The 27,799-nt window shown below is 47.0% G+C and overlaps 1 protein-coding gene across 1 annotated transcript; it reads left to right on the top strand.

Annotated features, from left to right (window-relative positions):
• Positions 1 to 5,587: 5,587 nt before the first annotated feature.
• LOC118011201 (zinc finger protein 449-like) lies at positions 5,588 to 27,799 on the top strand (the record flags this gene model as incomplete). Its single annotated transcript, XM_035005790.1, is given in 7 exon segments — positions 5,588 to 5,709; positions 5,711 to 5,793; positions 5,796 to 5,873; positions 5,876 to 5,958; positions 8,172 to 8,376; positions 26,554 to 26,667; positions 26,867 to 27,799. Coding segments are annotated over 7 exon segments (1,569 nt in total), but the record flags the coding sequence as incomplete, so codon positions are not given.

The raw sequence follows: 27,799 nt of genomic DNA on the forward strand, positions 1-27,799 counted from the left end.
CGACTTGCATGCTGTTCCCTGAAGCAAAGGCTGCTTTAAAGGCATTTTGGTTCTCAGCCCATTGTTTGTGACCTGAAATCAGCGGGCCATCACTCAGCATCATAAAAGGGCCCAACAAGGCAAGGGAAATAACTACAAGGATCTGAAGGCAGAGTCCACAGAAGAGCATGGTCAGTCACTCTGGACACCACAAGAGAAAAAGAATGGCTTAAACTACAGGGGGTTGAGCGAAAATGTGAGTATGTGACCGTCTGTGGGGGGCGCGGGGGTCCCCCTTCCCACTGCACACCTTTCCCGCACAGATCTCCTGAAGTTCTGCCCTCCCTCTTTCCCTGCCCCCCTTTGCCGGTCGCCCCCATGCCTCACCGCTAGGTGGGCTAGCCTGGGGGGCCCGGGGAGCCTGACCTCAGAGCCTCGGGGCCACAGTTCCTCGGGCCGCACCCTTAACGGAGACCCAGCTGCGCGCACGAGGCCGGGCCGCTGACCCAGACAGAGGCACAGCGAAGCGCCCGCTGCTTTAGAGACGGTGTCCCTCTGTCGCGCAGGCTGCAGGCACAGGCTCTGCACGGGCACGAGCCCACGGCCGGGCCCCACGCCAGTCTGGACCCGCTCCGCTTCCGACCCGGGCGGCCTCCCGCTTCTGGGAGCTTCGCCAGGGGACGGCGAACTTGCGAACGCAGCCCGCGCCGCGACCAGCACGGCGCACGGCGGCCCCGCCACCCTCCCGCCTCAGCCTCGCGAGTCGCGGGCACTCCGGGCGCGGCCACCACGCAGGCCAGCCGAGTCTGAAGCAGCGGCCCCGACGCCCGGCAGGGTCGCCACACGTACACGCTGCTGCCCCCTCGCACTCCAGGCCGCCCGGGAGCCTCTGCGCCGCGGCGACGGGAGGCCCACGGGCGGCCAGTGAGCGGCCCCAAGTGCCGCCGGGAGCGGCAGCGGGCGGAGCCGGGAGCGGAATCCGCGGCTCCCGGGCGCGCGCACGCGGCCGCCGGCCGCCGCCACAGCGCCCCCCGGTGGGGACAGGCGCCCCTGCCGCTCGCTCTGCGCCCGCGGAAAACCCGGACGCTCCAAGTTCCAGACCAAGGTACAGAAGGGCACTGGCCAAGTCAGGTCGGCTCAGGGCGATGCCGAAAACCCGAACGGGGACCGGAGCCCGCGCTGCCTCCGTCTTCCGGCCCAAGCCAGACCAGATAAAAGCCCGCTCTCGCCGCCTCTCTGGCCTGCGCCCTCACCCCGCACGCTGTCCGCGCAGACGCCGCAAGAGGCACGGCTTCTTCGCAGCTCTGCGCCAGCAGCCTCTGCACCGGGCTGTGGGTCCCCTGGCACGGGCGGGCCGGGAACCGCTCGGACACCAACAGCCCTAGGACCCGCTCCAGGGTGCGCATCTCAGGCCGAAGCCACCGAGCGCTGGCAAAGCTCCGGGCGCCGGCCGACGCTTCCCCGGGGCCCAGCGGCCAAAGCCCCAAGAGCAGGCGGGAGGCCACCAGGCTGCGCCCCGGAGGTGGGGAGGCGGGCCAGCGCCTGGCGGCAGGCGCACTAACTCCTGGGGTGTCCCGTCCGGAGCCTTTTCGCTCCTGGGAGCCTGGGCCGGACGCCAGGGTCGCGTTCCTAGATCTCTCGACCCCGAAACCAGCTGGGGCGGCCGTCGCAGGCGCCAGGCGCCCCGGGCAACCCCAAACAGCGGGATCGGCGTGCCCCGGGCTCCGGGTCCCCGCGCAGCAGCCCAACCCCAGCCCGGGGGCGCTGTCTCCAGGGCCGTGGCGTCTGCGCGTTCGGGGCGGTGGGGCGCCTGCCCCTCGACCCGCTGCGCCCGGGGTTGGGAGGCACAGTCGCAGGCGGCTCTCTCCTCTCTGTCCTGCTCCCACCAGGGAAGTCCCAGCACTAAAGCCTGGTGTCCCAACACCAACGGCACCAGCTGGGGACCAGTGTGAGGACGACGTCTCCCCAGGGACAGCATCGTCTCTGGCCTGGCGCCAACGCACCCGGGAGGGGAAACGTGACCCCAGCGGCGGGGCCACTTGGAAGACAAGAGGCGGGCCGCGGGGGGAACCCAAACACCCGCGGGCCCTCTGCTGGTGGCCGAGGGCGGAGAGGAGCGCACGGGGTGGCGCGAGGCCGAAGCTCGGGTCTTCAAGAAGGAAACTAGAAAGGTAGCTCAAGGCCAGTGTGACCCGCGAGAACAATACCAGAGTCATAAGGCCAGGAAAGCTTTTTTTTTTTTTTTTTAATATTTTATTTATTTGACAGAGAGACACAGCGAGAGAAGGAATACAAGCAGGGGGAGTGGGAGAGGGAGAAGCAGGCTTCCCGCGGAGCAGGGGGCCCGATGTGGGGCTCGATCCCAGGCCTCCAGGATAATGACCTTAGCCGAAGGCAGACGCTTAAGGACTGAGCCACTCAGGCGCCCCGCCCAGGAAAGCGTATTAAAATGCGAGTTCTCAGGCCGCCTGGGTGGCTCAGTCGGTTAAGCCTCTGCCTTGGGCTGGGGTCGTAGTCCCGACGTCCCGGGATTGAGTCCCGAGAGGGGCTCCCTGCTCGGTAGGGAGTCTGCTTCTCCCTCTCTCTCTGCCCGTCCCTTGTGTTCTCTCTCAAATAAATAAAATGCCAATTCTCGGGGGGTGGGGGGGGGCTGCTTGGCTCGGGTCATAATCCCAGGGTCCTGGGTTGGAGCCCCGTGGGGCTACCCTGGTCAGTGAGAGTCTGCTTCTCCCTCTCCTTCTGCCCTTCCCGCCCAAGGCCCACCCCTCCCCACCCCCGCTTGTGCTCGTGCTTTCCCGCTCTTATAAATGAAATCTTAAAAAAAAAAATGTGAATTCTCCAGCTCATGCGAGATGCGGTGCGTCAGGGTTATCGGGGAGGGGCCCCCAAATCTGAAGTTTTACCAGGGCCTCCCAAGAAATTCTTCCTGCACTGAGAGGCTGGAGAATCGGTGACCCAGGAATAAAAGAGTTAAAGGAGGCCCCCAGCACTCGGGTTACTCTGGGGCGGATGGAAGAGAAGCCCTTGCTAGGATCAGGAACCGGGGACGTCCCACCCAAGCCCCTGGGCTCTGGAAGCGCTGAAGACCGGAAACGGGAACGCTTCCAAGGCTGCAGGAGGCCCCTAGGAGGCCAAGGAAGCGGCGGTCCCTCCCACGTCAGCATGCTCTCGGGCCCAGACGGCTGGGCGCGTGCGTCGGAGCCTGCCGGGAAATGTAGTCCTCAGGGCGGCCGCGCGCCTGCGTCCTGCGCAGCTGCCCCGGGGAGCCTGGGAAAGCCGTGGGCGCCGAGGCGGTGAGTCCCGGAGCGGCCAGAGGGCGTGGCCGTCCCTGGGGCGCGGACGCGGGCGGCGGGGCTCCCATCCCGCTAGGGCTACGCCAACCGGCTGCCGCCAGCCCTGATCCGGCGGCGAGCGCGTGGACGAGCGCCGGGCGGCGGGCCCCTGTCCGGCCGGGTCCCCACTGCCGCTCCCTGCGCCCCGGCCGGGCCTTCCCGGGGTTGTCCGGGGCCCGGAGCGCCCGTCGGGGCGCCGGGACATCCCGTGGGGAGCGCGCAGGGGCCGTGCCCGCGCCCCGGGCGGCCGATTTGTAACCGGCTTTTAGAAGTTCCCGCGACGTGTCCCTCCTCGCCTTTCCCCGAGTGCCCGCTTTGCACACACCCTCTTTATCCGGGGGCCGTGGGAGCGCGGGCTCGCTCGGGCCGATCTGGGGAGAAGCCGTGAGTCCTGGGATGCAGTGATATTTCCCTGCGGAAGGGCGGGTGGAGGGACGGCGGACAATCAGGGCCCTGCTGGACGTGGTGGAGGGTTGGGGCCCATCTGGGGAGGGCGGCCAACTGCGAGGCTGAGCATGGTCAGGGCGGTTCCACAGCCGAAGCCGGCTGGGTTCCTGGATGCCATCCAGCGAGGGGGGTTCGATGCCTGGGGTGGGGTTGGGGGGGACGTGGAAGCTTTCTAGGATCGAGTGGTGGGGAGCAGTAACCTTGCTTGAGCGCTTCCTCTGTGCCAGGCCAGGCAGCTGCCCTTGGCTTCCACGCAGTTGGATCCACCACAGGAAATTTTCTGAAGCTGATGTACAAGGAGAGACACTGGGTGTCCTTTAAGAAACTTGGCTGGGTGGGGCGCCTGGGAGGCTCAGCTGGTTGAGCTTCCGACTCTTGGTTTCAGCTCAGGTCACGATCTCGGGTCGTGAGGTCAGGCTCCAGGTCAGCCTGCAGTCCGCTTGACATTCGCTCACTCCCTCTGCCACCTCCCCCTCTCAAATAAATCAGTCAATCTTTCAAGAACAGACACTTGCCCGGGGATGGGATGGGAACAGTGTCGTTTTCCATGACCCGGCAGGAAGAGTCATGAGGATGTTTTCACTTGATCCCGTCCAGGGAAGAGGCCAGGTCCACGAGTTGTGTGAGAGCAAATAGAGGGAGAGCATGTGGCTGGGTACAGGTCTTGAGACCTGTGGAGACGTATGTGACCACCTCTGTCACCACCTCTGTCACCACAAGTGTGGCCTCAGACGTTGCACTTAGAACATTTGGATGTTTGTAGACATGGGCATTGCAAGGTCTATGCATTGGAGCCTCGTCACCATTTCCCTCTGGCATTTACTTGTGTGACCTGGGACAAGTCATTCAGTGCCCCTGAGCCTCCAACCTCGGTGCCCTCCTCTGTACTCAGGGCATCATACTAGTCCCCACGTCCTCGCTCTGGGTGAGGGCTACGTGACCTGCCATATGCGGGAGACTTCGAACAGCACGTGGACACAGTGCCATGAATGTGATCAGTGTCCTTGGTTACTCATGCGGACCAGATAGCTGGTGGCCCGCCCTGAGGCAGTGTATCGTTCTCATGAGAAAGCCACTTGACATGCCATCGCAGGACGAGGGTCAGGCTGGTGTCGGCTGAAGTACACAGCCCTTGAGTGGAGAAGAATGGAGGGTTGTGGATCTGTAGCCTTTGGAGGCAAGGCTCTAACTACCTAAGATGCCCGTGACTGCAGGTGACCAAGGGTGACTCAGAGCCACATGGACTTTCAGGGTGACTCACCAGAGTTGTCAGTATTGCTCCCCATTTCCTCTGTGGCCTGTGTATCTAGAGAAACAGAAGACAGCCCACATGAGACTGGGAGTGGGGTGTCACGCCAGCATGTGGGTGGTGGGTCCTCCTTAAGGCAGGTGTTGTCAGCCTTGGTGAAATTCTAGAGCCAAGCTGCTCAAGAGAACATCCTGCATTGATGGCTGGGGGGCATGTGAAATGTAGCAAGGACCAGAATTGTGTACTTTAGTCACTTTGGACTTGAATGTCCCCGTGGCTCGAGTGGCTCCCCTCTTGGACAGCACAGTGCTCGAGGGCCTGGGGGTGGGCTTGGACATGCTATGAACCTTTTGGAAACTGGCCGCAGAATTGGATGTGTCCATGTACTTTTCTAGGAGGTGAGTCCATGGCTTTGCCCTCAGCGTCTCCAACCCACCGACGGCTCATGCTCTGTTGCGCTAGGGCTCTAGTGGAAAGTGAGCGAGTGAAGAGAGGTGAGCTTGGCCTGGGGTAACCACTGCTGTTCCCCCTTTCTGCTTTTGTCCTGTCCTCAGCTGTGGGTGGCTCCCCCTGCCTGGAATCTGAGACTTGGGGCCCCAGAGCCATCGCACCCCGCCAAAAGGGGGCCGTGGCCGTGGCCGTGGCTTGTGCGATCCAGGCCTCACTGAAGATGGGCTCCGGCTTTCAAGAGTCTGATGCGGACTGAGGCCTTCCGCCCGCGCTCCAGGCAGCTCCAGCACGAAGAAGCAGCCGGGCCTCGCTGGGCTTTCCACAGACTCTGGGAGCTTTATGTCCACAGCTGGAGCCAAACACGCGCTCCAAGGACCCAGTTCTCAGCATCCTGCCCACGGAGACAGAGGGTTCGGTGGGGCCGCTGGGCCGGCAGCACAGAGCAAGGCCGTGCCCGTGAGAGAAGACTTCTGCCCAGAAGCCGGGCTACCAGAGCCGAGGGTGGGTGTTGCCCTTGGCATCTTGGGGGTGAGACCCCGGGAAGGAGCGGAGGCCCCTGGTGCTGGGTCAGACGTTTGTCTCCGTGTCCTTTTCGGCCCCAGGATCTCGGCCCGGTCCTTTCTATTTGTCTTCTGCTCGGATCAGTGTATGGCTTGCTTCTCCGGGTATCAGACCCAGTCCCCTCCTATAACAAATAGTCTGTCGTGTCCCCTTAAATACATTGGAATGGAATTCATAGGGAGCACAGCCTACCCACATCCATCCTCCAATAACATCAATATCGCGCTATGCAGGGTGCTGGCCAGATCTGGCCACGGCCTGTGTGTGTACGCCCCGCGAGCTGGAGCAGATTTAACCTGTTAAAGGTTTGCTTTTTTATTTTTATTTTTTGAGATTGATTTATTTATTTGAGGGGCGCCTGAGTGGCTCAATGGGTGAAGCATCTGCCTTTGGCTCAGGTCATGATCTCGGAGTTCCGGGATGGAGCCCCTGTCAGGCTCCCCCTTCACTGGGGAGTCTGCTTCTCCCTCTGCCTCTCCCCATCTTGTGCTCTCAGTCTCTTTCTTCTCAAATAAATAAATAGAATCTTTAAGAAAATGTTTTGAAAAAAATTTTATTTATTTATTTGAGAGAGAGAGAATGAGCACGAGCAGGAGGGGCAGGGGAGAGAGAATCTCAGGCCGACTCTGCGCTAAGCGCAGAGCCTGATGTGGGCCTTGATCTCAGGATCATGAGATCAGGATCTGAATCAAAACCAGGAGTTGGATGCTTAACTGACTGCACCACCCTGGTGCCCCCAAAGGGTTGCTTTTTTAAAACAAGGATGAAAGACAGTAAGATACAGACTGAATGTGGCCCACAAAGCCTAAAATGTTTCCTGTCTGACTCTAAGAAAATGTTGCCGGGGCGCCTGTGTGGCTCAGTTGGTTAAGCGACTGCCTTTGGCTCAGGTCATGATCCTGGAGTCCCGGGATCGAGTCCCGCATCGGGCTCCCTGCTCGGCAGGGAGTCTGCTTCACCCTCTGACCCTCCCCCCTCTCATGCTGTCTCTATCTCATTCTCTCTCTCAAATAAATAAATAAAAAATCTTATTAAAAAAAAAGAAAAAAAAAAAGAAAATGTTGCCAACCCGAGTCAAGGGGAGCCAGGGAAGGATATAAAGGAAAGGGAATGTGGTTTGTCATCACGGAGTGGCATGTGAACACACACGTTGGCGCTCGACTGCACCGGAAGACCTCACGAGGTTGTCACGTGCTCGTGCCTGTGCAGAGACTCACCGTGAAGGCGACAGCCCCCGGCCCGGCTGCTCTGTGATTTTCCAAAGTGGCCACACGTGTCAGTAAATCTGCGCGGTGAGCAATAGAGTGGTTGCTTGATTTCCAAAGGCGGGCTTTCCTAGAAGTCTCAAGTCGTGCTAAGTCATGCAGAAATACCTTGTGTGTGCACGAGCCCCAGGGTGAGGTTGACAGGTTCTTTCTCCCTAGATGCCGGTTTGCGGGGCCACCCCAGAGTTGGTGGGGACCGGGAGCAGTTCCGCACCGGGAATGAGACCCACTCCTGGCTGCGCCCGCCGGGTTCTGACAGCCGCTGCCATCGTGCCGCCTCCGCCTTGGCTGGCGGCGCCAGGGCCCCCTGCTCAGAAGCCCCCGGCACAGGGCAGAACCTTGGGCAGAAGGGAGAAGGGGCTTCGGCACTGTGTGTGGATAGGGCTCTGCAGGTAGCCGGCCCAAAGCAGGGTCTTCCAGAGTTTCCTGCCGCCTCCCCCGCACCCCCCAGGATAGAGGGAATTTATGGTGCGCCCTTCCTTTCTCTGTCTCCTGGGTTGGGCTTGCTCTGGAGGATTTTATCTGCCCGTGGCCTAATCGTGGCGCTGCCCAGCGGGGTAGCCGCCGGCCCAGCGTGGCTCTTGAGCTCTGGAAATGTGGCTCGTCCCACCTGAGATGTGTTCCAAGTGTAAGATGCTCACCGCATTCAGAAGCCTGAGCACGAAAGGTAAAGCAGGTGAGATGTCTCGTGAATACTGTTCGCGGTGGTTACATTCTGAAAGTGTGGTATCTCAGCCGTGCTGGGTGGAATCATGCGTGTGGTCAGGACTGACTTCAGCAATGTCTTCTTTCCTTCAATGAAAACGATGTGGGTGGCTCCCGCCCATTGCTGGCACCGGGCAGTGCCGGGGTGGCCTGGAGAGTGACGGGTTGTGCCGTTTCCCCCAGATCGATAGGCAGGAAATGCTGTTGGAGGAGCTGGTACCCGTGGGACCCGCGCACGTACCGCCGAATGTCCACCTGGAGTCGCCCCCACTGCAAGTGATGGGACCCGCCCCGGACGCCCCCGTGGCGGAGGCCTGGATGCCCCAGGCGGGGCTGCCGGAGCTGGGCTTCGGTGCTGCCGAGGACTGCCGGCCCTTCCTGGACCCTGGTAAGGCAAGGGGTTGACTTCCTTTCCGCGGTTCGTAGTTTGAGAGCCGGAGAGCTCCCCAGCTTTGGGGGTGGGTTGGAAACACCGAGTCCTGGGGGGAAGCGGCCCACGGCGATAAAGGGTGGGAGGAGGGATCCCTCTCTGGGAACAAAGCGCGGGACATCACGTGGGATTCAAAACCCCTTCAGCTCATGACCCCGCTCAAAAAGCCTATTTTTCTCTTTTCAATTTTTTTTTTTTAAAGATTTTATTTATTTATTTGACAGAGAATGGGAGAGCACATGAGAGGGGGGAGGGTCAGAGGGAGAAGCAGACTCCCTGCCGAGCAGGGAGCCCGATGCGGGACTCGATCCAGGGACTCCAGGATCATGACCTGAGCCGAAGGCAGTCGCCCAACCAACTGAGCCACCCAGGCGCCCCTCTCTTTTCAATTTTTTTGTTGTAAAACACACATAAGATTTAGTGTCGTAATCATTTTACGTGTATAGTTCAGTGGTATTGAATACATTCGTAATGTGAAACCATCCCTACCATCCATTTCCATAACTATTTTCATCCTGTAAAACTGAAACCCCATACTCATTTAAACAATAACTTCGCATCTCCCCAGACCCTGGAGACTACCATTCAACTTTCTGTCTCTCTGAATTGGACTCCTCTATGTACCTCATATAAACGGAATGATACAGTATCTGTCGTTTTGTGACTGGCTTATTTCACTTAGCAGAATGACCTTAAGGTTTATCCAGGTTGTAGTGAGGGTCAGTGTTTCCATCCAAGTAAAGGCCAAATAATATGCCACTGTGTATCTGTGCCACAGTTTATCCATTTTCCATAAGGATGTACTTGGGTTGCTTCTATGTTTTAGCTGTTGTGAATAATGCCTGTATGAACATGGGTGTGCAGATATCTTTTTGAGACGCTGCTTTTACTTCACTGGGGCATATGACCAGAGGTGGAATTGCTGAGTCACATGGGAATTGTGTTTTTAATTGTTTGAGGAGCAGCCCCGCTGGTTTCCACAGCGGCTACACCAGTTTACATGCCCAGCAGTCGTGCATGACCTTTCCAGTTTCTCCACATCCTCTCCAATCCTTGTTGCTTTCTGTTTTGTGATAGTAGCATTCCTAATCGGTGTGAGGTGGCATCTCAGGGTAGTTTGGATTTGCACTTCCCAAGTGATTAATGGTGTTGAACATGTGCTTATTGACCATTTGGATATCTTCTTTGGAGAATGTCTGTTCACATTCTTTTTTGCACATTGCAAAATCAGGTTGCTTTTTGTCGTTGAATTTTAGAGTTCTCTGTATATTCTGGATATTCATTCTTTATCAGATAGGATTGGCAAATATTTTTCCCATTTGTGGGTTGCCTTTTTACTCTGTTGAAGCTTTTGATAAATTTAAAAATTTTTCATGAAGTACTCTGTGTCCACTTTTTTCTTTTGTTGCCCATATACATTAGGTGTCATAGCCAAGAAATTATTGCCAAATTCAGTGCCTTGAAGCTTTCCCTCCATGTTTTCTTCTAAGAGTTTTATAATTTTAGGTCCTCATTTTCGGTCTTTGATCCGTTTTGTGTTAATTTTTGCATGTGCTCTTATGTAAGGTTCTAACTTCATTCATTTGCACATGCATAATCCAGTTTTTCTAGCAACATACGTTGAAAAGTGTATTGTTTCTCTGTTGAATGATCTTGCTATCATTGTTAACAATCATTTCACCATATATATGAAGGTTTATTTATGGGCTCTCTATTCTCTTCCTTTGGTCTATATGCCTGTCTTTATGCCAGTACCAAACTATTTTGATTACTGTTACTTTTTATTAAGTTTTGAAATCAGGAAGTGTGAGACCTCTAGCTTTTTTTGTCCTTTCCAAGATTTTTTTTTGTCTGTTTGGGCATCCCTGGAGATTCCATATAAATTTTAGGTATGGATTTTTCTTTTTTCTTTTTTTAAAGATTTTATTTATTTATTTGAGAGAGAGAGCGTGAGAGTGGGGAGGGTCAGAGGGAGAAACAGACTCCCTGCTGAGCAGGGAGCCCGATGCTGGACTCGATCCCAGGACTCCAGGATCATGACCTGAGCCGAAGGCAGTCGCTTAATCAACTGAGCCACCCAGGCGCCCTAGGTGTGGATTTTTCTATTAAACTTTTTTTTTTTCTTAAGAGAGACAGTGAGCAGCAGTTGGGTGGAGAGGGAGAGGGAGAGAGAGAATTGTAAGCAGGCTCCATGCCCAGCACGGAGCCTGATGTGGGGCTCAATCTCATGACCCTGAGATCATGACCTGAGCTAAAATCAAGAGCTGGACGCTTAACTGACTGAGCCAGCCAGGTGCCCCTGGGCTTTTCTATTAATGCAAAAAAGAGTATCATTGGGTTTTTTTTTTTAAATTTATTATTTTTTAAAAGATTGTATTTATTTATTTGACAGAGAGAGAGAGAGAGAGAACACAAGCAGGGGGAGCAGGAGAGGGAGAAGCAAGCTCCCCGCTGAGCAGGGAGCCTGATGCGGGGCTCGATCCCAGGACCCTGGGATCATGACCTGAGCGGAAGGCAGACGCTTAACAACTGAGCCACCCAGGCGCCCCGCTCATTGGGGTTTTGATAGAGATTGTATTGAATCTGTACATCACTTTTGGTAGTATTGACATCTTAACAATATCAACATGGGGTGTGTTTTCCTTTATTTATATCTTCCTTAATTTCTTTTACCAATGTTTTGTAATTTTTATTGTACAAGTCTTTCACATACTTGTTAACTTCTAAGTATTTTATTCTTTTCGATGCTATCATAAATGGAATTGTTTTCATAGTTTCCAGAATTTTTCATTGTTCATTGTTAGTATATAGAAATGGAACTGATTTTTGCAAGTTCATTTTGTATCCTGGTACTTTGCCGAATTCATTTATGAATTTTAACGATTTTTTAATGCAATCTTCAAGGTGTCTACATATTAGATCATATAATCTGCCAATAGAGGTCATTTTACTTCGTCTTTTGCAATTTGAATGCCTTTTATTTCTTTTTTTTTTTTAAGATTTTATTTATTTATTTGACAGAGAGAGACACAGCGAGAGAGGGAACACAAGCAGGGGGAGTGGAGAGGGAGAAGCAGGCTTCCCGCTGAGCAGGGAGCCCGATGTGGGGCTCGATCCCAGGACCCTGGGATCCTGACCTGAGCCGAAGGCAGACGCTTAACGACTGAGCCACCCAGGCGCCCCGCCTTTTATTTCTTTTTATTGCCTAATTGTTCTAGCTAGAACTTCCAGTACTGTGTTGAATAGAGTGGCCAAAGCAGGCATCCTTGCCTTCTACCTGACCTTAGAGGAAAGCTTTCAGTCTTTCACCATTGAGTATAAAGTTCCCTGTGGGTTTTTCATATATGGCTTTTATTAAGTGGAGACAATTTCCTTCTGTTTCTATTTTGTTGAGTGTTGTTTTTTTTTTTTTTATCATGAAAGGGTGTTGAATCCTGTCAAATGCTTTTTCCACATCATTTGAGATGATAATGTGTTTTTTTTCCTTTAATGTGCATTGCACTGACTGATTTTCATATGTTGAAACATCCTTGCTTTCCAGGAACAAATATCACATGGTCATGGTATAGGATCCTTTTAATATGCTGCTGAATCCAATTTGCTATTTTTTTCAGGTTTTTTTGTATCAGTGTTCATAAGGGATATTGGTGTGTTATTTTCTTATAGTGTCTTTTCTGGCTTTATATCAGGGTAATGTTGGCCTCAGAGAATGAGTTATGAAGGGTCTCCTCCCCTTCATTTTTTTTTTTGAGAAAGTTTTTTTTATGATTTTATTTATTTATTTGAGAGAGAGAGAGCACAAGCAGGGAGAGGGGCATGGGGAGAAGGAGAAGCAGGCTCCCCACTGAGCAGGGAGCCCAACCGCGGGGCTTGATCCCAGGACCCTGAGATCATGACCTGGGCGGAAGGCAGACGCTTAACCAACTAAGCCACCCAGGTGTGCCTTTTTGAAAAGTTTAAGAACAGTTTGTATTAGTTCTTCTCTAAATGTTTGGTAGAATCTGTCAGTGAAGCCATCAGGTCTAGGGCTTTTCTTTGTTGGGAGATTTTTGATTGTTGCTTCAGTCTCTTTACTGGTTATAGGTGTATTCCGATTTTTCTATTTCTTTATGATTTAGTCTTGGTAGATTTTGTGTTTCTGGTAATTTATCCATTTCATCTAGGTTATCCAGTTTGTTCATGTACAGTTGTTCATAGTACTCTTTTTTTTTTTTTAAAGATTATTTATTTATTTATTTGAGAGAGAGCACATGAGAGGGGAGAGGGTCAGAGGGAGAAGCAGACTCCCTGCCGAGCAGGGAGCCCAATGCGGGACTCGATCCAGGGACTCCAGGATCATGACCTGAGCCGAAGGCAGTGGCTTAACCAACTGAGCCACCCAGGCGCCCTGTTCATAGTACTCTTATAATTCTTTTTATTTATGTAGAATCATTGGTAATACCACCACTTTAATTTTTTTTTTTTAAAGATTTTTTATTTTTTAACAGAGAGAGAGACAGCAAGAGAGGGAACACAAGCAGGGAGAGTGGGAGAGGGAGAAGCAGGCTTCCCGCCGAGCAGGGAGCCCCATGTGGGACTCGATCCCAGGACCCCGGGATCATGACCTGAGCCGAAGGCAGACGCTTAACGACTGAGCCACCCAGGCGCCCCCACCACTTTAATTTTTTTAATTCTTTATTTAAATTCAATGTAGTTAACATACTGTATTAGTTTCAGAGGTAGAATTTAGTGATTTGTCAGTTGCAAATAATACCCAGTGCTCATTCCATCAAGTGCCCTCCTTAATGCCCATCACCCAGTTACCCCATCCCCCCACCCACCTCCCCTCCAGCAGCCCTCAGTTTATTTCCTAGAATTCAGTGTCACTTATGGTTTGCCTCCCTCTCTATTCTCATCTTATTTTATTTTTCCTTTTTATTTTTAATAATTTGAGCCTTCTTTCTCTTTTCCTTAGTGCATCTAGCTAAACGTTTCTCAAGTTCATCGATCTTTTCAAAAAACCAGTTTTTGGTTTCATTGATTTTCCCTATTATCTTTCTAGTCTTTATTTTGTTTATCTCTGCCTATTCTTTATTGTTTCCTTCCTTCTGCTAGCTTTGGGTTTAGTTTTTTTCTTTTCTTATTAGTTCCTTAAATTATAAATTTATGTTATTGTTTTGAGATCTTTTTTGTTTACTAATGTAAGTACTTATAACTATAAATTCCCTACTTAGCATTGCATTCATTGTGTCTCATAAGTTTTGGTACTTTGCATTTTCATTTTCATTTATTTCTAAGTATTTTCTAATTTTCTTTGTGATTTCTTGCATACATTGGTTAAGAGGTGTTATTTAATTTTCACAAATTTGTCAAGTTTCCAGTTTTCCTTCTGTTCTAACTTCATCCCATTGTGGTTGGAGTATGTACTTTGAATGATATCTATATTTTTAAATATATTGGAACTAACTTGTGGCCTAACATATGGTCTGTATCCCAGAAACTGTCTCATGTGCACTTGAGAAGAATCTGACATTTTTATTCTAGTCATCTTAGTAGGTGTTAAGTGCTATCTAATCGAGGTTTTGATTTGTGTTTCTTCAAAGACTAATGGTGTTGAGCATCTTTTCATGGGCTTATTGGTCATTTGTATACCTTTATTGGAGAAATGCCTATTTAGAGTTTTTGCCTATTTTTAAATTGGATTATATGTATTTTTATTATTGAGTTGTGTATGATCTTTGTATATTCTAGATAAAAGTCTGTTACTAGATATATGACTTGTAAATATTCTTTCATGTTCTGTGGTTTGTCTTCTCACTTTTTCTTTTTTTTTTAAATTTTATTATGTTAATCACCATACATTACATCATTAGTTTTTGATGTAGTGATCCATGATTCATTGTTTGCGTATAACACCCAGTGCTCCATTCAGTACGTGCCCTGTTTAATACCCATCACCAGGCTAACCCATCCCCCACCCCGCTCCCCTCTAGAACCCTGTTTGTTTCTCAGAGTCCATAGTCTCTCATGGTTCGTCTCCCCTTCCAACTTCCCCCTCTTCATTTTTCCCTTCCTACTATCTTCTTCTTTTTTTTTTTTTTTAACATATAATGTATTATTTGTTTCAGAGGTATAAGTCCTCTCACTTTCTTTTTTAAAAGATTTTATTTATTTATTTGAGAGAGAGTGAGCAAATGAGAGAGCACGAGCAGAGAAAGAGGGAGAAGCAGGCCCCTGCTAAGCAGGGAGACCAAGGCGGGGCTCGATCCCAGGACCCTGGCTGGGATCATGACCTGAGCCGAAGGCAGACACTTCACCAACTGAGCCACCCTGGTGCCCTTCTTTTCACTTTCTTAATAGTGTTCTTTGTAGCACAGTTTTTCTAAATTTTGATGAAGTCCAATTTAATTATTTTTTCTTTTGTTGGTTGTGTTTTTTATGTCATATCTTAGAAATCATTGCCTAATACAAGGTCCTGAAAATTTACCCCTAAATTTTCTCCTAAGAGTTTATAGTTTCAGCTTGCATTTAACACTTTAATTCATTTTCAATTAATTTTAGTGTAAGTTGCACAGTAACGGTCCAAATAATATGTATATTTATATATATATTTTTAAAGATTTTATTTATTTACTTGAGAGAGAGAGTATGAGCAGTGGGGAGGGGCAGAGGGAGAGGGAGAAACAGGCTCCCCGCTGAGCAGGGAGACTGACATGGGACTCGATCCCAGGACCCTGGGATCACGACCTGAACCGAAGGCAGACGCTTAACCGACTGAGCCACCCGGGCACCCCTATTTATATATATATATTTGCATGTTCAGTTGTTTCAGCATGATTTGCTAAAAAGGTCATTCTTTTCACATTGAATGGCCTTGAAACCCTTGTCAAAAATCAGTTGACCACAGGTATATAGGTTTATTGCTGGATAGTCATTTCTGTTCCATTGATGTTTATGTCTATTCTTATGGAAATACTACACTGTCTTTATTATTACATTGTAGTATGTTTGGAAATACGAAAACGTGAGGGCTCTCAACTTTTTTCTTTTTCAAGATTGTTTTGGCTGTTCTGAGTTTGTTACAATTCCATGTGATATTTAGAATTAGCTTATCAGTTTCTACAAAGAAGTCAGCTGGGATTCTGGTAGGGGTTGTGTTGAACCTGTAGATCAATTTGGGGAGTATTGCCGTGTTAACAATATTAAATTTGTGATGCATGCACACGGGGTGCTTTTCCATTTATTTAGATCTTATTTCAGTTTTTACAATATTTTATAGTTTCCCAAGTATAAGTTTTAAACTGCTTTTATTAAATTTGTTCCTAAGTAAATTTTATTCTTTTTTTTTTTTAAAGATTTTATTGATTTATTTGACAGAGAGAGAGAGACAGCGAGAGCAGGAATACAAGCAGGGGGAGTGGGAGAGGGAGAAGCAGGCTTCCCACCAAGCAGGGAGTCTGATGCGGGGCTCGATCCCAGGACCTGGGATCATGACCTGAGCTGAAGGCAGACGCTTAACGATTGAGCCACCCAGGCGCCCCTAAATTTTATTCTTTTTAATAGCATTGTCAGTGGAATTGTTTTCTTTTTTTTTAATTTTATTTATTTATCGGAGAGAGAGGGAGAGCACAAGCAGGGGGAGTGGCAGGCAGAGAGAGAGGCAGGCTCCCTGCTGAGCAAGGAGCCAGATACGGGACTCAATCCCAGGACCCTGGGATCATGACCTGAGCTGAAGGCAGACGCTTAACTGACTGAGCCACCCAGGTGTCCCTGGAATTGTTTTCTTAATTTCGTTTTTGGGTTGTTCATTACAAATATATAGAGGGGCACCTGGGTGGCTCAGATGGTTAAGCGTCTGCCTTCAGCTCAGGTCGTGATCTCCATCCAGGGCCTGGGATCGAGCCCCACGTCAGGCTCCCAGCTCAGCAGGGAGCCTGCTTCTCCCTCTCCCTCTCCCTCTGCCTCTCCCCCTGCCTGTGCTCTCTCTGTCTCTCTCTCAAATGAATAAATAAAATCTTAAAAAAAAAAATAAAACAATATAGAATTACAGTTAATTTTTGTGTATTGATCTTGTGTCCTGTAATCCTACTTAACTTGTTTATTAGTTCAAATTGTTTTTTAGTGGATTCCTTAGAACTTTCTATATCAAAGGTTATGTCTTCTGAGAAAAGAGATAGTTTTATTTCTCATGTTCCATTCTTTTTTAAAAAAGATTTTATTTATTTGAGAGAGAGTGAGCAAGAGAGAGCACAAGAAGGGGGAGGGACAGAGGGAGAAGCAGACTCCCCACTGAGCAGGGAGCCCAACTCAGGACTTGATCCCAGGACCCCGGGATCATGACCTGAGCCAAAGGCAGACGCTTAACTGACTGAGCCACCCAGGTGCCCCTAGATATCTTTTCTTTCTTTCTTTTTTTTTGCCTAATTGCCCTGGCTAGAACCTCCAGTACAACATTGAACGTAAATGGTGAGAGTTGTCTTGTTCCTTATTTCAGGGGAAATGTATTTAGTCTTTTGTCATTATTTATGATATTAGCTGTGGGTCTTTCATAGATTCCTTTTTTTTTTTGAAGATTTTATTTATTTGAGAGAGAGAGAGAGAGAGCACAAGAAGGGGGGAGGGTAAAAGGGAGAAGCAGACTCCCCACTGAGCAGGGAGCCCGACTCGGGGCTTGATCCCAGGACCCTGGGATCATGACCTGAGCCAAAGGCAGACGCTTCACTGACTGAGCCACCCAGGCGCCCCTCATAGATTCCTTTGATCAGCATGAGGAAACTCCCTCCTATTCATGGATTATTGAGTGTTTTTATCAAGAAACTGGTGAATTTTGTCACATGCTTTTTAGGTGTCTATTGAGATGACCATGTGGTTTTTACTCTTCATTCTTTTGTAATGGTATATTTCCTTAACTTAAAAAAATTTTTTTTAATTTTTTTTTTAAAGATTTTATTTAGTTATTCATAAGAGACAGAGACAGAGAGAGAGAGGCAGAGGGAGAAGCAGGCTCCCAAGGAGCAGGGAGCCCGATGCGGGACTCGATCCCAGGACCCTGGGATCGTGACCTGAGCCGAAGGCAGACACTTAACCATCTGAGCCACCCAGGCGCCCTCCTTAACTTTTTTTTTTAAGATTTTATTTATTTATTTGACAGAGAGACAGCGAGAGAGGGAACACAAGCAGGGGGAGTGGAAGAGGGAGAAGCAGGCTCCCCGCTGAGCAAGGAGCCCGATGTGGCAGGACCCTGGATCATGACCTGAGCTGAAAGCAGAGGCTTAACCCACTGAGCCACCCAGGCATCCCTATTTCCTTAACTTTTGAATGTTAAATCAACATTGCATTCCTGAGATAAATACCACTTGATCCTGGTGTGTAATTCATATTATATGTTGCTGGATTTGGTTTGCTAGTATTTTGTTGAAGATTTTTGCATCCATTTTCATCAGAGATACTGGTCTGTAGTTTTTTTGGTCTTGTCTTTATCAGATTTTGTTATCAGGGTAATAATTGGCTTCATAGAATGAGTGGGGAAGTCTTCCCTCCTTTTCTAGTTTTTGGAAGTGTTAAGGATTTCTATTTTTTCTTTTGTTGTTTATGCTTTGGATGTCATATTTAAGAAACTGTTGCCTAATTCAAGGTCATGAAGATTTATACCTATGTTTCCTTCTAAGAATCTTGTGGATTTAACTCTTAAATTTAGGTCATTGATCCATTTTGAATTAACATTTGTATGTGATGTGAGGAATGGGACCAACATCATTCTTTTGCAGGTGCATATCCAGTTGTCCCAGCACCGTTTGTTGAGGAGACTGTTCTCTCCCCATTGAATTTTCTTGGTACCTTTGTCAAAAATCAATTGACAATAAATGTCAAGGATATTTCTGGAATACTGATTCTTTTCCATTGATACATTTTTCTTTCCGTATGCCAGTGAAGTGAGTTGGAAAGTATTGCATTCTCTTCTATTCAGTGAGAGATTATGTAGAATCAGTGTAAATTATTTATTTATTTATTCATTTATTTATTCAAAGATTTTATGTATGTATTTGACAGAGAGAGCAGGAGAGCCCAGGCAGGGGGAGCGGCAGAGGGAGAGGGAGAGGGAGAAGCAGGCTCCCCACTGAGTAAGGAGCCCGACACAGGGCTTGATCCCAGGACCCTGGGATCACGACCCAAGCCAAAGGCAGTGGCTTAACCAGTTGAGCCACCCAGGCGCCCCTCAGTGTTAATTCTTTAAGTGTTTGGTAGAATTCACCACTGAAGCCATCCGGGCCTGGGCTTTTCTTTGTGAGAAGTGTTTTGATTACTAATTTAGTCTCTTTACTAGTTATAGGTCTATTCCAATTTTATATTTCTTCTTCAATCAATTTTGGGTAGTTTGTAGGTTTCTAGGAATTTGTACATTTCATTTATCTAATTTATTTTCCATACAGTTGTTCATAGTATTACTTTATAAATCTTTTTATTTCCATAAGGTTAGTAGTAATGTCTCCCTTTTCATTTCTGATTGTAATAATTTGAGTTTTCTCTCTTGTTCTCTTGGTCAATTAGTGAAGTTTTGTCAATTTTGTTAAATTTTTTTCAAGGAGCCCACCTTGGTTTCATTGATTTTCTCTATTGTTTTACTGTTCTATATTTCATTAAATCCTGCTCTAATCTTAATGATTTTCTTTCTCGTTGTTCTAGGTTTCATTTGCTCTTCTTTTTCTAGTGTTTTAAGGTGCAAAGTTAGGTTATTAATTTGAGATTTTTCTTTTTTTTTAATAAAGTCATTCATAGCTATAAATTTCCCTTTAAGCACTGGTTTAGGTATTTCCTAAGTTTTGGTGTACTGTATGTTCATTTTCATTTATTTCAAAATATTTCTAATTTCCGTTTTGATTTTTTCCTTTGATTGTCTATTTAGGAGTGTGTTGTTTATTTTCCATGTATTTGCGAACTCCCCAAATTTCTTTCTGTTATTTATTTCTAATTTCATTCCACTTTTCTGGGAGAATATAAGTTGTAATTGTGATCCTTTTACATTCTTGAACATTTTTTTTTATGGTATAGCGTCTTGACTGACGTGGAGAATTTTCCATGTGCACTTAAGGAGAATGCATATTCTGTACTTCTTGTTTGGAGTGTTCTATAAATGTCTGTGACATTTAGTTGGTTTATAATTTTTTGTCTTCTATTGTTGATATTCCGCCTAATTTTCTATCCAGCAGTATAAAGAGGGTTTGAGGGCGCCTGGGTGGCTCAGTTGGTTAAGCGACTGCCTTCAGCTCAGGTCATGATCCTGGAGTCCCTGGATCGAGTGCTGCATCGGGCTCCCTGCTCGGCAGGGAGTCTGCTTCTCCCTCTGACCCTACCCCCTCTTGTGTTCTCTCTCTCATTCTCTCTCTCAGATAAATAAATAAAATCTTTAAAAAAAAAAAAAAGAGGGTTTGAATTCTCCAACTATCATTGCTCAATTGTCTATTTCTTTTACTATTTTTGTCAGTTTTTGTAATTATGTATTTGGTACTGTGTTTTTAAGTGCACATATGGTTATCATTGTTACATCTTCCTGATTGATTGGTCATTTTATCATTATAAAATGATCCTCTTTATCTCTAGTAACTTCTTTTGTTTTGATGTCCATTTCATCTGCTGTTAGTGTAGTCAGTCACTCTGGCTGTCTTGTGGTTATTTACATGATACATCTTTGTTCATCCCTTTACTTTCAGTCTGTTTGTATCTTTGAATCTAAAGTGTCTCCCATAGGCAGCATATAGTTGGATTTTTAAAATCTAGTAGGACAGTCTTTGCCTTTTGAATTGTTTAATCTATACATATTTAATCTTATTTTTGATATGGTGTAATTTACATCTGCCATTTTACTTTTTGTTTTCTATATGTCTCATATCTTTTTTGTTTCTCTTTCCTTCATGTTGATTTCTTTTTAGCACTAAGAAAATGTTTTGAATGTAACACTTTATGTAAATGAATTTTCAGCATTTTTTTAAAGTTATTTCCTTGGTGGTTACTCTAGGGATTAGCATGTACATCTTAACATAATCAGCTTTAGACATATTAATTTAATGCTAGTGAAATATAGAAATATTTCTCCTGGGGCGCCTGGGTGACTCAGTTGGTTAAGTGTCCAATTCTTGATTTCGGCTCAGGTCATGATCTCAGGTGTGTGAGATCAAGCCCATTGTTGGGCTCTGCACTGGGTGTGGAGCCTGCTTAAGATTCTCTCTCTCCGGACGCCTGGGCGGCTCAGTCAGTTGAGTGTCTGCCTTCGGCTCAGGTCATGATCCTGGAATCCTGGGATCGAGTCCCACGTGGGGCTCCTTGCTCAGCGGGGAGCCTGCTTCTCCCTCTGCCTGCTGCTTCCCCTGCTTGTGCTCTCTCTCTCTGACAAATAAGTAAATAAAATCTTAAAAGATTATCTCTCTCCCTCTCCTTTTGCCCCTCCCCCCTCTAAAAAAAGAAATATTTTTCCTATATAGCTTTATTCTCTTTTCTCCCTTCTTGTGGTATTGCTTTCATACATATTACATTAAAAATGTTAGAAACTCAACTGTATATTGTTAAAGGTATTAGTTTATATAATTTTAACACTTCTAAAAGAGCTAGAGGGAGAAGGAATACAAATAGATATTACAGCTTTTGTTGTATTAACCTTATTTCTGGTTTTCTTCATTTTTACTGTAGATTAGTTATTAACTGGAGTCATTTTTTTAAAAGATGTTATTCATTTATTTGACAGAGAGAGAGAGAGACAGCGAGAGAGGGACCAAAGCAGGGGGAGTGGGAGAGGGAAGCAGGCTTCCCGCTGAGCAGGGAGCCCGATGCGGGGCTCGATCCCAGGACCCTGGGATCATGACCTGAGCTGAAGGCAGACGCTTAATGACCAAGCCACCCAGATGCCCCTGGAGTCATTTCTTTAGCCCAGTACAGTTTTGCTGTCATCCACCTCATTTGTGCACATATATTACATGTCTAGATTATTTGCTCAACAATGCACTACATATATATTGTTTTATACAATTGCTTTTAAAATCTTTTAAGAGAAAAAAGAAACAAATTAGTATTTATACTATCTTGTATAATTACGTAATCACCCTTACTTGTGCCCTTTTTTTTTTCGTGTAGATTCAAATTACCATTTGGAATCACTAGCTTTCAGACTGAGGAACTTCCTTTATTTAGTATTTCTTTCTTTTTTTTATTTTATTTGACAGAGAGAAAGAGAGAGAGAGTACAAGCTGGGAAGCAGCAGGCAGAGGGAGAGGGAGAAGCAGGCTCCCTGCAGGGAGCCCGACGTGGGGCTTGGTCCTAGGACTCTGGGATCGTGACCTGAGCTGAAGGCCAGCGCTTAACCGACTGAGCCACCCAGGCGCCCCTATTTAGTATTTCTTGTTAGGCAAGAGTGCTTACCAATGAATTCTCTCGGTTTTTGCTTATCAGTAATGTTATTTCACATTCATTTTTTTATTATTTATTTATTTATTTTTGAGAAAGAGAGAGGGTGTGAGCAGGGAGGAGGTGCAGAGGGAGAGGGAGAGAGAGAATCTCAAGCAGGCTTCCCACCCAGTGCAGAACCTGACACGGGGCTTGATCTCACGACCCTGAGATCATGACCTGAGCCGAAATCAAGAGTCCGACGCTTAACTGGCTGAGCCACCCAGGTGCCTCTCACATTCATTTTTTATTTTATTTTTTATTTTTTTTTATTTTTTTAAAGATTTTATTTATTTATTTGAGAGAGAGAACACATGAGAGGGGATAGGGTCAGAGGACGAAGCAGACTCCCTGCCGAGCAGGGAGCCCGATGCGGGACTCGATCCAGGGACTCCAGGATCATGACCTGAGCCGAAGGCAGTCGCCCAACCAACTGAGCCACCCAGGCGCCCTCACATTCATTTTTTAAAGATAGCTTTTCTGGTTATAAGATTCTTGGTTGGCATTTTTCATTTTTCTTTGAGCACTTTGAATATGCTATCCTCCTGTCTTCTGGCCTCCACTTGCTGATGAGAACTCAGCTTTTAATTTCATTTGGGTTCCCTTGTAAGTGACAAGTCATTTTTCTCCTGCTCTCTTTCAAGGTTTTCTTCCTTTTATGTGGACTTTTAGGAGTTTTACTATCATACATCTGTTTGTAGATCTCTTCGTGTTTCTTACTTGGAACTCATTGAGCGTCCTAGATGTGTAGATGAATGTATCAGTACATTTGGGCAGTTTGGGGCCATTATTTGTTCATTTTTTTTTTCTGCTCCTTTTTCTCACTCCTCTCTTGGTTCTCATTATATATCAGTTAGTACACTGAGTGGCACCCCACTTTTCTCTGAGGTTCCATTCATTTCCCTTCATTCTTTTTTTTCTCTCTGTTCTTCTGATAGTATAATCTCTTTTGATCTATCTTCAAGTTCACTAATTCTTCTGACAGTTCAGATCTCTTCTTGAGCTATTCTAATGAATTTTCCATTTCAGTTATTGTACTTTTCAACTCCAGAATTTCCATTGGATGCTTTTTTATACTTTCTATTTATTGATACTCTCTGTTTGATGTGATGTGATGTTTGTCATCATAATTTTACTTTACTTCTTTAATCATGGTTTCCTTTCATTCTTGGAACATACTCATGATGGCTACTTTCAAGTCTTTGTTGAATTTAGTATGTAGTCACTCACATAGGCAGATTCTGTTGCCTGCTCTTTTTTTTCCAGTGTATGAGTCATGCTTTCCTGTCCACATGCGTGTCTCATCATGTTTTGTTGGAAACCGGACATTTTAGATAATATATTGTAGCAACTCTCTGTTCTTCTTTCTTCTCCCCAGGGCTTGTTATTGTTATTTGTTTGTTTATTTGTTTGGTAAATGGCTGCATTATTTTAGTGAAGTCTAGTCCACTCCTAAATGTTAAGCATTTGATGTTGCTCCTCAGGGAGCACACAGCCCTGGGTGTGCACCCAGTCACCCTTGAATGACAATACTTTTTACTGGGTTTTCTTTGTCTCTTTCTCTGACCTGAGCCAGCCATTAATTGCCAGCTAATTGCTCTATTGTTTTCACCGGTGCTCTGGAGCATAATTTCTCTGCAGATGAATCCAGTCAATTCCAGACACCTTTTTGGGGCTAATTCCTAAGGTCAATTTTTGAGATTTGTTCTGATCCCAGGAGGGCTCCTCCTAGCTGTCTTTTCCCCCAGTCTCTCCCGCAAACTAGTCAGCCTACGGTTTAGGGTGTATAGTCAATAAATCTATCAAATTCTTTCCAGTTGCCTTGCATTATAACCTCTGCTCTTTTTGAGAGTATCCTTAGGATTGACTGTTTTCATTCTCTGTTGCAAATGAATCAGTTTCTGTGCAAATACATTAGGAGCTACCTGTTTTAAGGTCTGCTTTCCCCGCCCCCCCCAGGCCAAATCTCTGATACCTCGCTCTGGAGGTAGGCAAAGTGGTGTGCTTATCTCTGCGTGACGTTGCTACTCTAGGAGCTGAGCACTAGGTGTGGGTGTCAGATCTTCTTGGGTTGCCTCTGCAGGCACAGAACTGCCTTCCGATCACAATTGCCTTACGAGGACAATCAGGGAGTCCTCTAGGATTCGCAGCAGTATACACCCAGGGTAGATCCTTCATGCCACCAGTAGGGACTGGGTAGATAAAAGGAGCCCCCAACCTCTCAGCCACATTGCTTGGACTTTAGAATCAACAATGGTTAGCTGGGGGTAAGATGAGAAATGCTGACATCCTGCCCCTCCCAGGAAGCTAGCCCTCTGAAAGGGAGCTGGGGGAGCGGCTGCCCCAGGCCCTTAGCTATGCCAATCTAGCTTGGAGCTGGGAGAGGCACTAAAGAGAACTGTTGTGGTTTAAAATCTTAAGACTCTGGGTGCCTGAGGGGCGCCTGGGTGGCTCTGTTGGTTAAGCGTCTACCTTCGGCTCAGGTCATGATCCCAGGGTTCTGGGATCGAGCCCTGATTCCAGGCTCCCTGCTCAGCGGGGAGCCTGCTTCTCCCTCTCCCTCTGCACTCCCCCTGCCTGTGTTCTTTCTCTCTGTTAAATAAAGAAAGAAAATCTTTAAAAAAATAAAATCTTAAGACTCTCCCTTAATTTTAGCAGATTTAAAAAAATAGATGTTTCCTAGTTTGCTACAGGCCCTTAGGACCAATGTTTTTTTTTTTTTTTTTTTTTTTTTTTAATAATTTTCCCCAGTTTCCCCGGGAGGTAAGCCTGCAGAGCCCCTCGTGGTCCCATGCTGGAAGTCCGTCTCCCCTGCTCTGTTTAGGTCATAAATCCATATTTTACACCTCCACCTTTGCTACTCTGCTTATTTCAAGTTTCTGTTTGCTCTCGCTTTTCCTTCATGGTAGCCTTCCTTCCGTCTGTGACCCCCAGTTTTGTTGGAGCTGTGCCATGTTACCCTTTGAGCCCACTTGTAGTTTTGAAATCTAAACAAAAACAATACAGTGAGTTTAAACAGAATTTTATTTGAAATATCATTTTTTGTTAATCTTAAAAGGTCTTTTTTCCATGAAAATATAAAATAAGGTATCTTAGTCCCCTTCCTGTTTTAACATGTTTTGAAACTTAAATTTTCATTAACTTGCTAATGTTATTTTAATAATGCTAATATTTAGGGGCGCCTGGGTGGCTCAGTTGGTTAAGCGACTGCCTTCGGCTCAGGTCATGATCCTGGAGTCCCGGGATCGAGTCCCGCATCGGGCTCCCTGCTCGGCAGGGAGTCTGCTTCTCCCTCTGACCCTCCTCCCTCTCATGCTCTCTGTCTCTCATTCTCTCTCTCTCAAATAAATAAATAAAATCTTTAAAAAAAAATAATGCTAATATTCAAGAAAATAATGCTAATATTTAAACAGCATCCTGCATTTAGATTTATTTTATTTTTTTAAAAGATTTTATTTATTTATTTGAGAGAGAGAGAGCACAAGCAGGGGGAACAGCAGCGGGCAGAGGCAGAAGCAGGCTCCCCGCTGAGCAGGGAGCCTCCCGATACAGGGCTTGATCCCAGGACTCTGGGATCACGACCTGAGCTGAAGGCAGACGCTTAACTAACTGAGCTGCCCCCGTATCTAGACTTAAAATCAGCAATTCCCACACGTTATTGCAGACCAATATACTTTGCTGGAGCTGAGGAAGGGGAGGAAGGGTCGTGGAAGGAGAATGGAAGCCATAGCAGCTCTTGGTGGGGGGGGGGAGGGGTGGTAGGACACAGGGAGAGAGAGAGAAAGAATCTTAACCAAGCTCCAGGCTCAGTGAAGAGCATGATGCAGGGCTCGATCTCACAACCCTGAGACCATGACCGGAGCCGAAACCAAGAGTCGGCCGCTTAACAGGCTGAGCCACCCAGGCGCTCTCTTGTCCTAGTTGTTCTTAGATTGACAGTGAGGAACACTTTGAGAGTTGTTTGGGTTAATTTCAAGAGAGTGCACCTCTAGACTTGGGCTGAAGCAAACGGCTTTTGCTCATTGGCCAGCTTCGTCATTTTCCATTTTAATTGGAAAATCTCAATGGAAATGATTCTAGTAAACAGTTTCCTAACCCCTACTTTTAGCTCTCTCTTCACTTGGTACTCAGTAGCAGCATTTCTCAGTTTCAGTATTGCCAAAACTTTATGAAGATTTACTTCCTATTTTGGCTTCAACCTGAATAATCGAACATCAAAGTAGATACAGAAATCATTTAGTGCATTGATTTCAACACAGAGAACCATTCACTCCCCTTCCATTAATTAGAGGAGAGTAGCCTTGAATTTCATGTTTCGTTCTTTTTTTTTTTTTTTAAAGATTTTATTTATTTATTTATTTATTTATTTATTTATTTATTTATTTTTAAAGATTTTATTTATTTGACAGGGAGAGACACAGCGAGAGAGGGAACACAAGCAGGGGGAGTGGGAGAGGGAGAAGCAGGCTTCCCGCAGAGCAGGGAGCCCGATGCGGGACTCGATCCCAGGACCCTGGGATCCTGACCTGAGCCGAAGGCAGACGCTTAACAACTGAGCCACCCAGGCGCCCCTATGTTTCGTTCTTAATCTTTAAAAAAGAGGCTCTCGTAAGAAGTCCCGGGTGGAGTCATTCTAACTGGGGAGGAAGTAGACACTAAGCGGTCGCATGTCCAGGATATCATCAAAGAAAAACCGATTATGCTTCTTGTCTTTCTTATGGCCAGGATATCCCATACCAAAGCTTGACGTGAGCTTTCCATTGGAGCCTCGGGAAGAAGCGTGGGTGAAGGAACTACAAGAATCCAAAGAAATGAAGCAATTACTTGATTCCAAGATAGGTAAGTAATTGTTCACTGATACCACAGAAGAGAGAAAAGAGAAATTCAGCCTTGATCAGGAGAGAGAGTTTGGGATTCTCCATAGGAATTTCTGTTTTCCTACTGGTGGTTTAATACAACTCTTCACTTTCCCTCGTGTTTTTGTTTTTTTTCCTCCGTGGGACACGGTGACAGCTGCCATTTCTCTGTCTTCTCTCAGGTTTTGAGATCGGGATAGAAAACGAAGATGATACTTCAAAACAGAAAAAACTGGAGAACATGTACCCATTTATTGTTACTCTAGAGGGGAATGCTCTCCACGGGCCCATCTTGCAGAAGGACTATGTACAGTTGGAGAATCAATGGGAGAGCCCCCCAGAGGATTTACAGACAGATTTAACAAAACTGGTAGATCATCAGGACCCCCCAGCAGGAGAGAAACCTGAAAATTCCAACATGGAAGAACCTCTTAACCCCAGGCCCCAGAAGAAAAAGAGTCCAGGGGACAAACCTCACCGATGTCCTCAGTGTGGGAAGTGTTTTGCTCGGAAGTCACAACTTACGGGGCACCAGAGAATTCACTCAGGAGAGGAGCCCCATAAATGCCCTGAGTGTGGAAAAAGATTCCTCCGTAGTTCAGACCTTTATAGGCACCAACGGCTTCACACAGGGGAGAGACCCTATGAGTGCACCGTGTGTAACAAGCGATTCACTCGGCGGTCGCACCTGATAGGCCACCAGAGAACCCATTCTGAAGAAGAAACGTACAAATGCCTGGAGTGTGGGAAAAGCTTTTGTCATGGATCGAGTCTCAAAAGGCATCTGAAAACGCATTCGGGTGAAAAACCTCACAGATGTCCCAGTTGTGGTAAAAGTTTTAGTAGACTGACAGCTCTAACTTTGCATCAGAGAACTCACACAGAAGAGAGACCTTTTAAATGTACTTACTGTGGGAAAAGCTTTAGACAGAGACCAAGCCTTGTTATTCATTTACGAATCCATACAGGGGAGAAGCCATATAAGTGTAGTCATTGTTCTAAAAGCTTCAGGCAGAGGGCAGGCCTTATTATGCACCAGGTCACTCACTTTAGAGGACTTCTTTGAGAATTGTCAAAGGCAGCAGGCTCCTACAGAAATTGACACTCAAAAAAAA

Source organism: Mirounga leonina, unplaced genomic scaffold (genome assembly GCF_011800145.1).
Source record: "Mirounga leonina isolate KUSES-001 unplaced genomic scaffold, KU_Mleo_1.0 Mir_101664, whole genome shotgun sequence".
NCBI classification, from domain to species: domain Eukaryota; kingdom Metazoa; phylum Chordata; class Mammalia; order Carnivora; family Phocidae; genus Mirounga; species Mirounga leonina.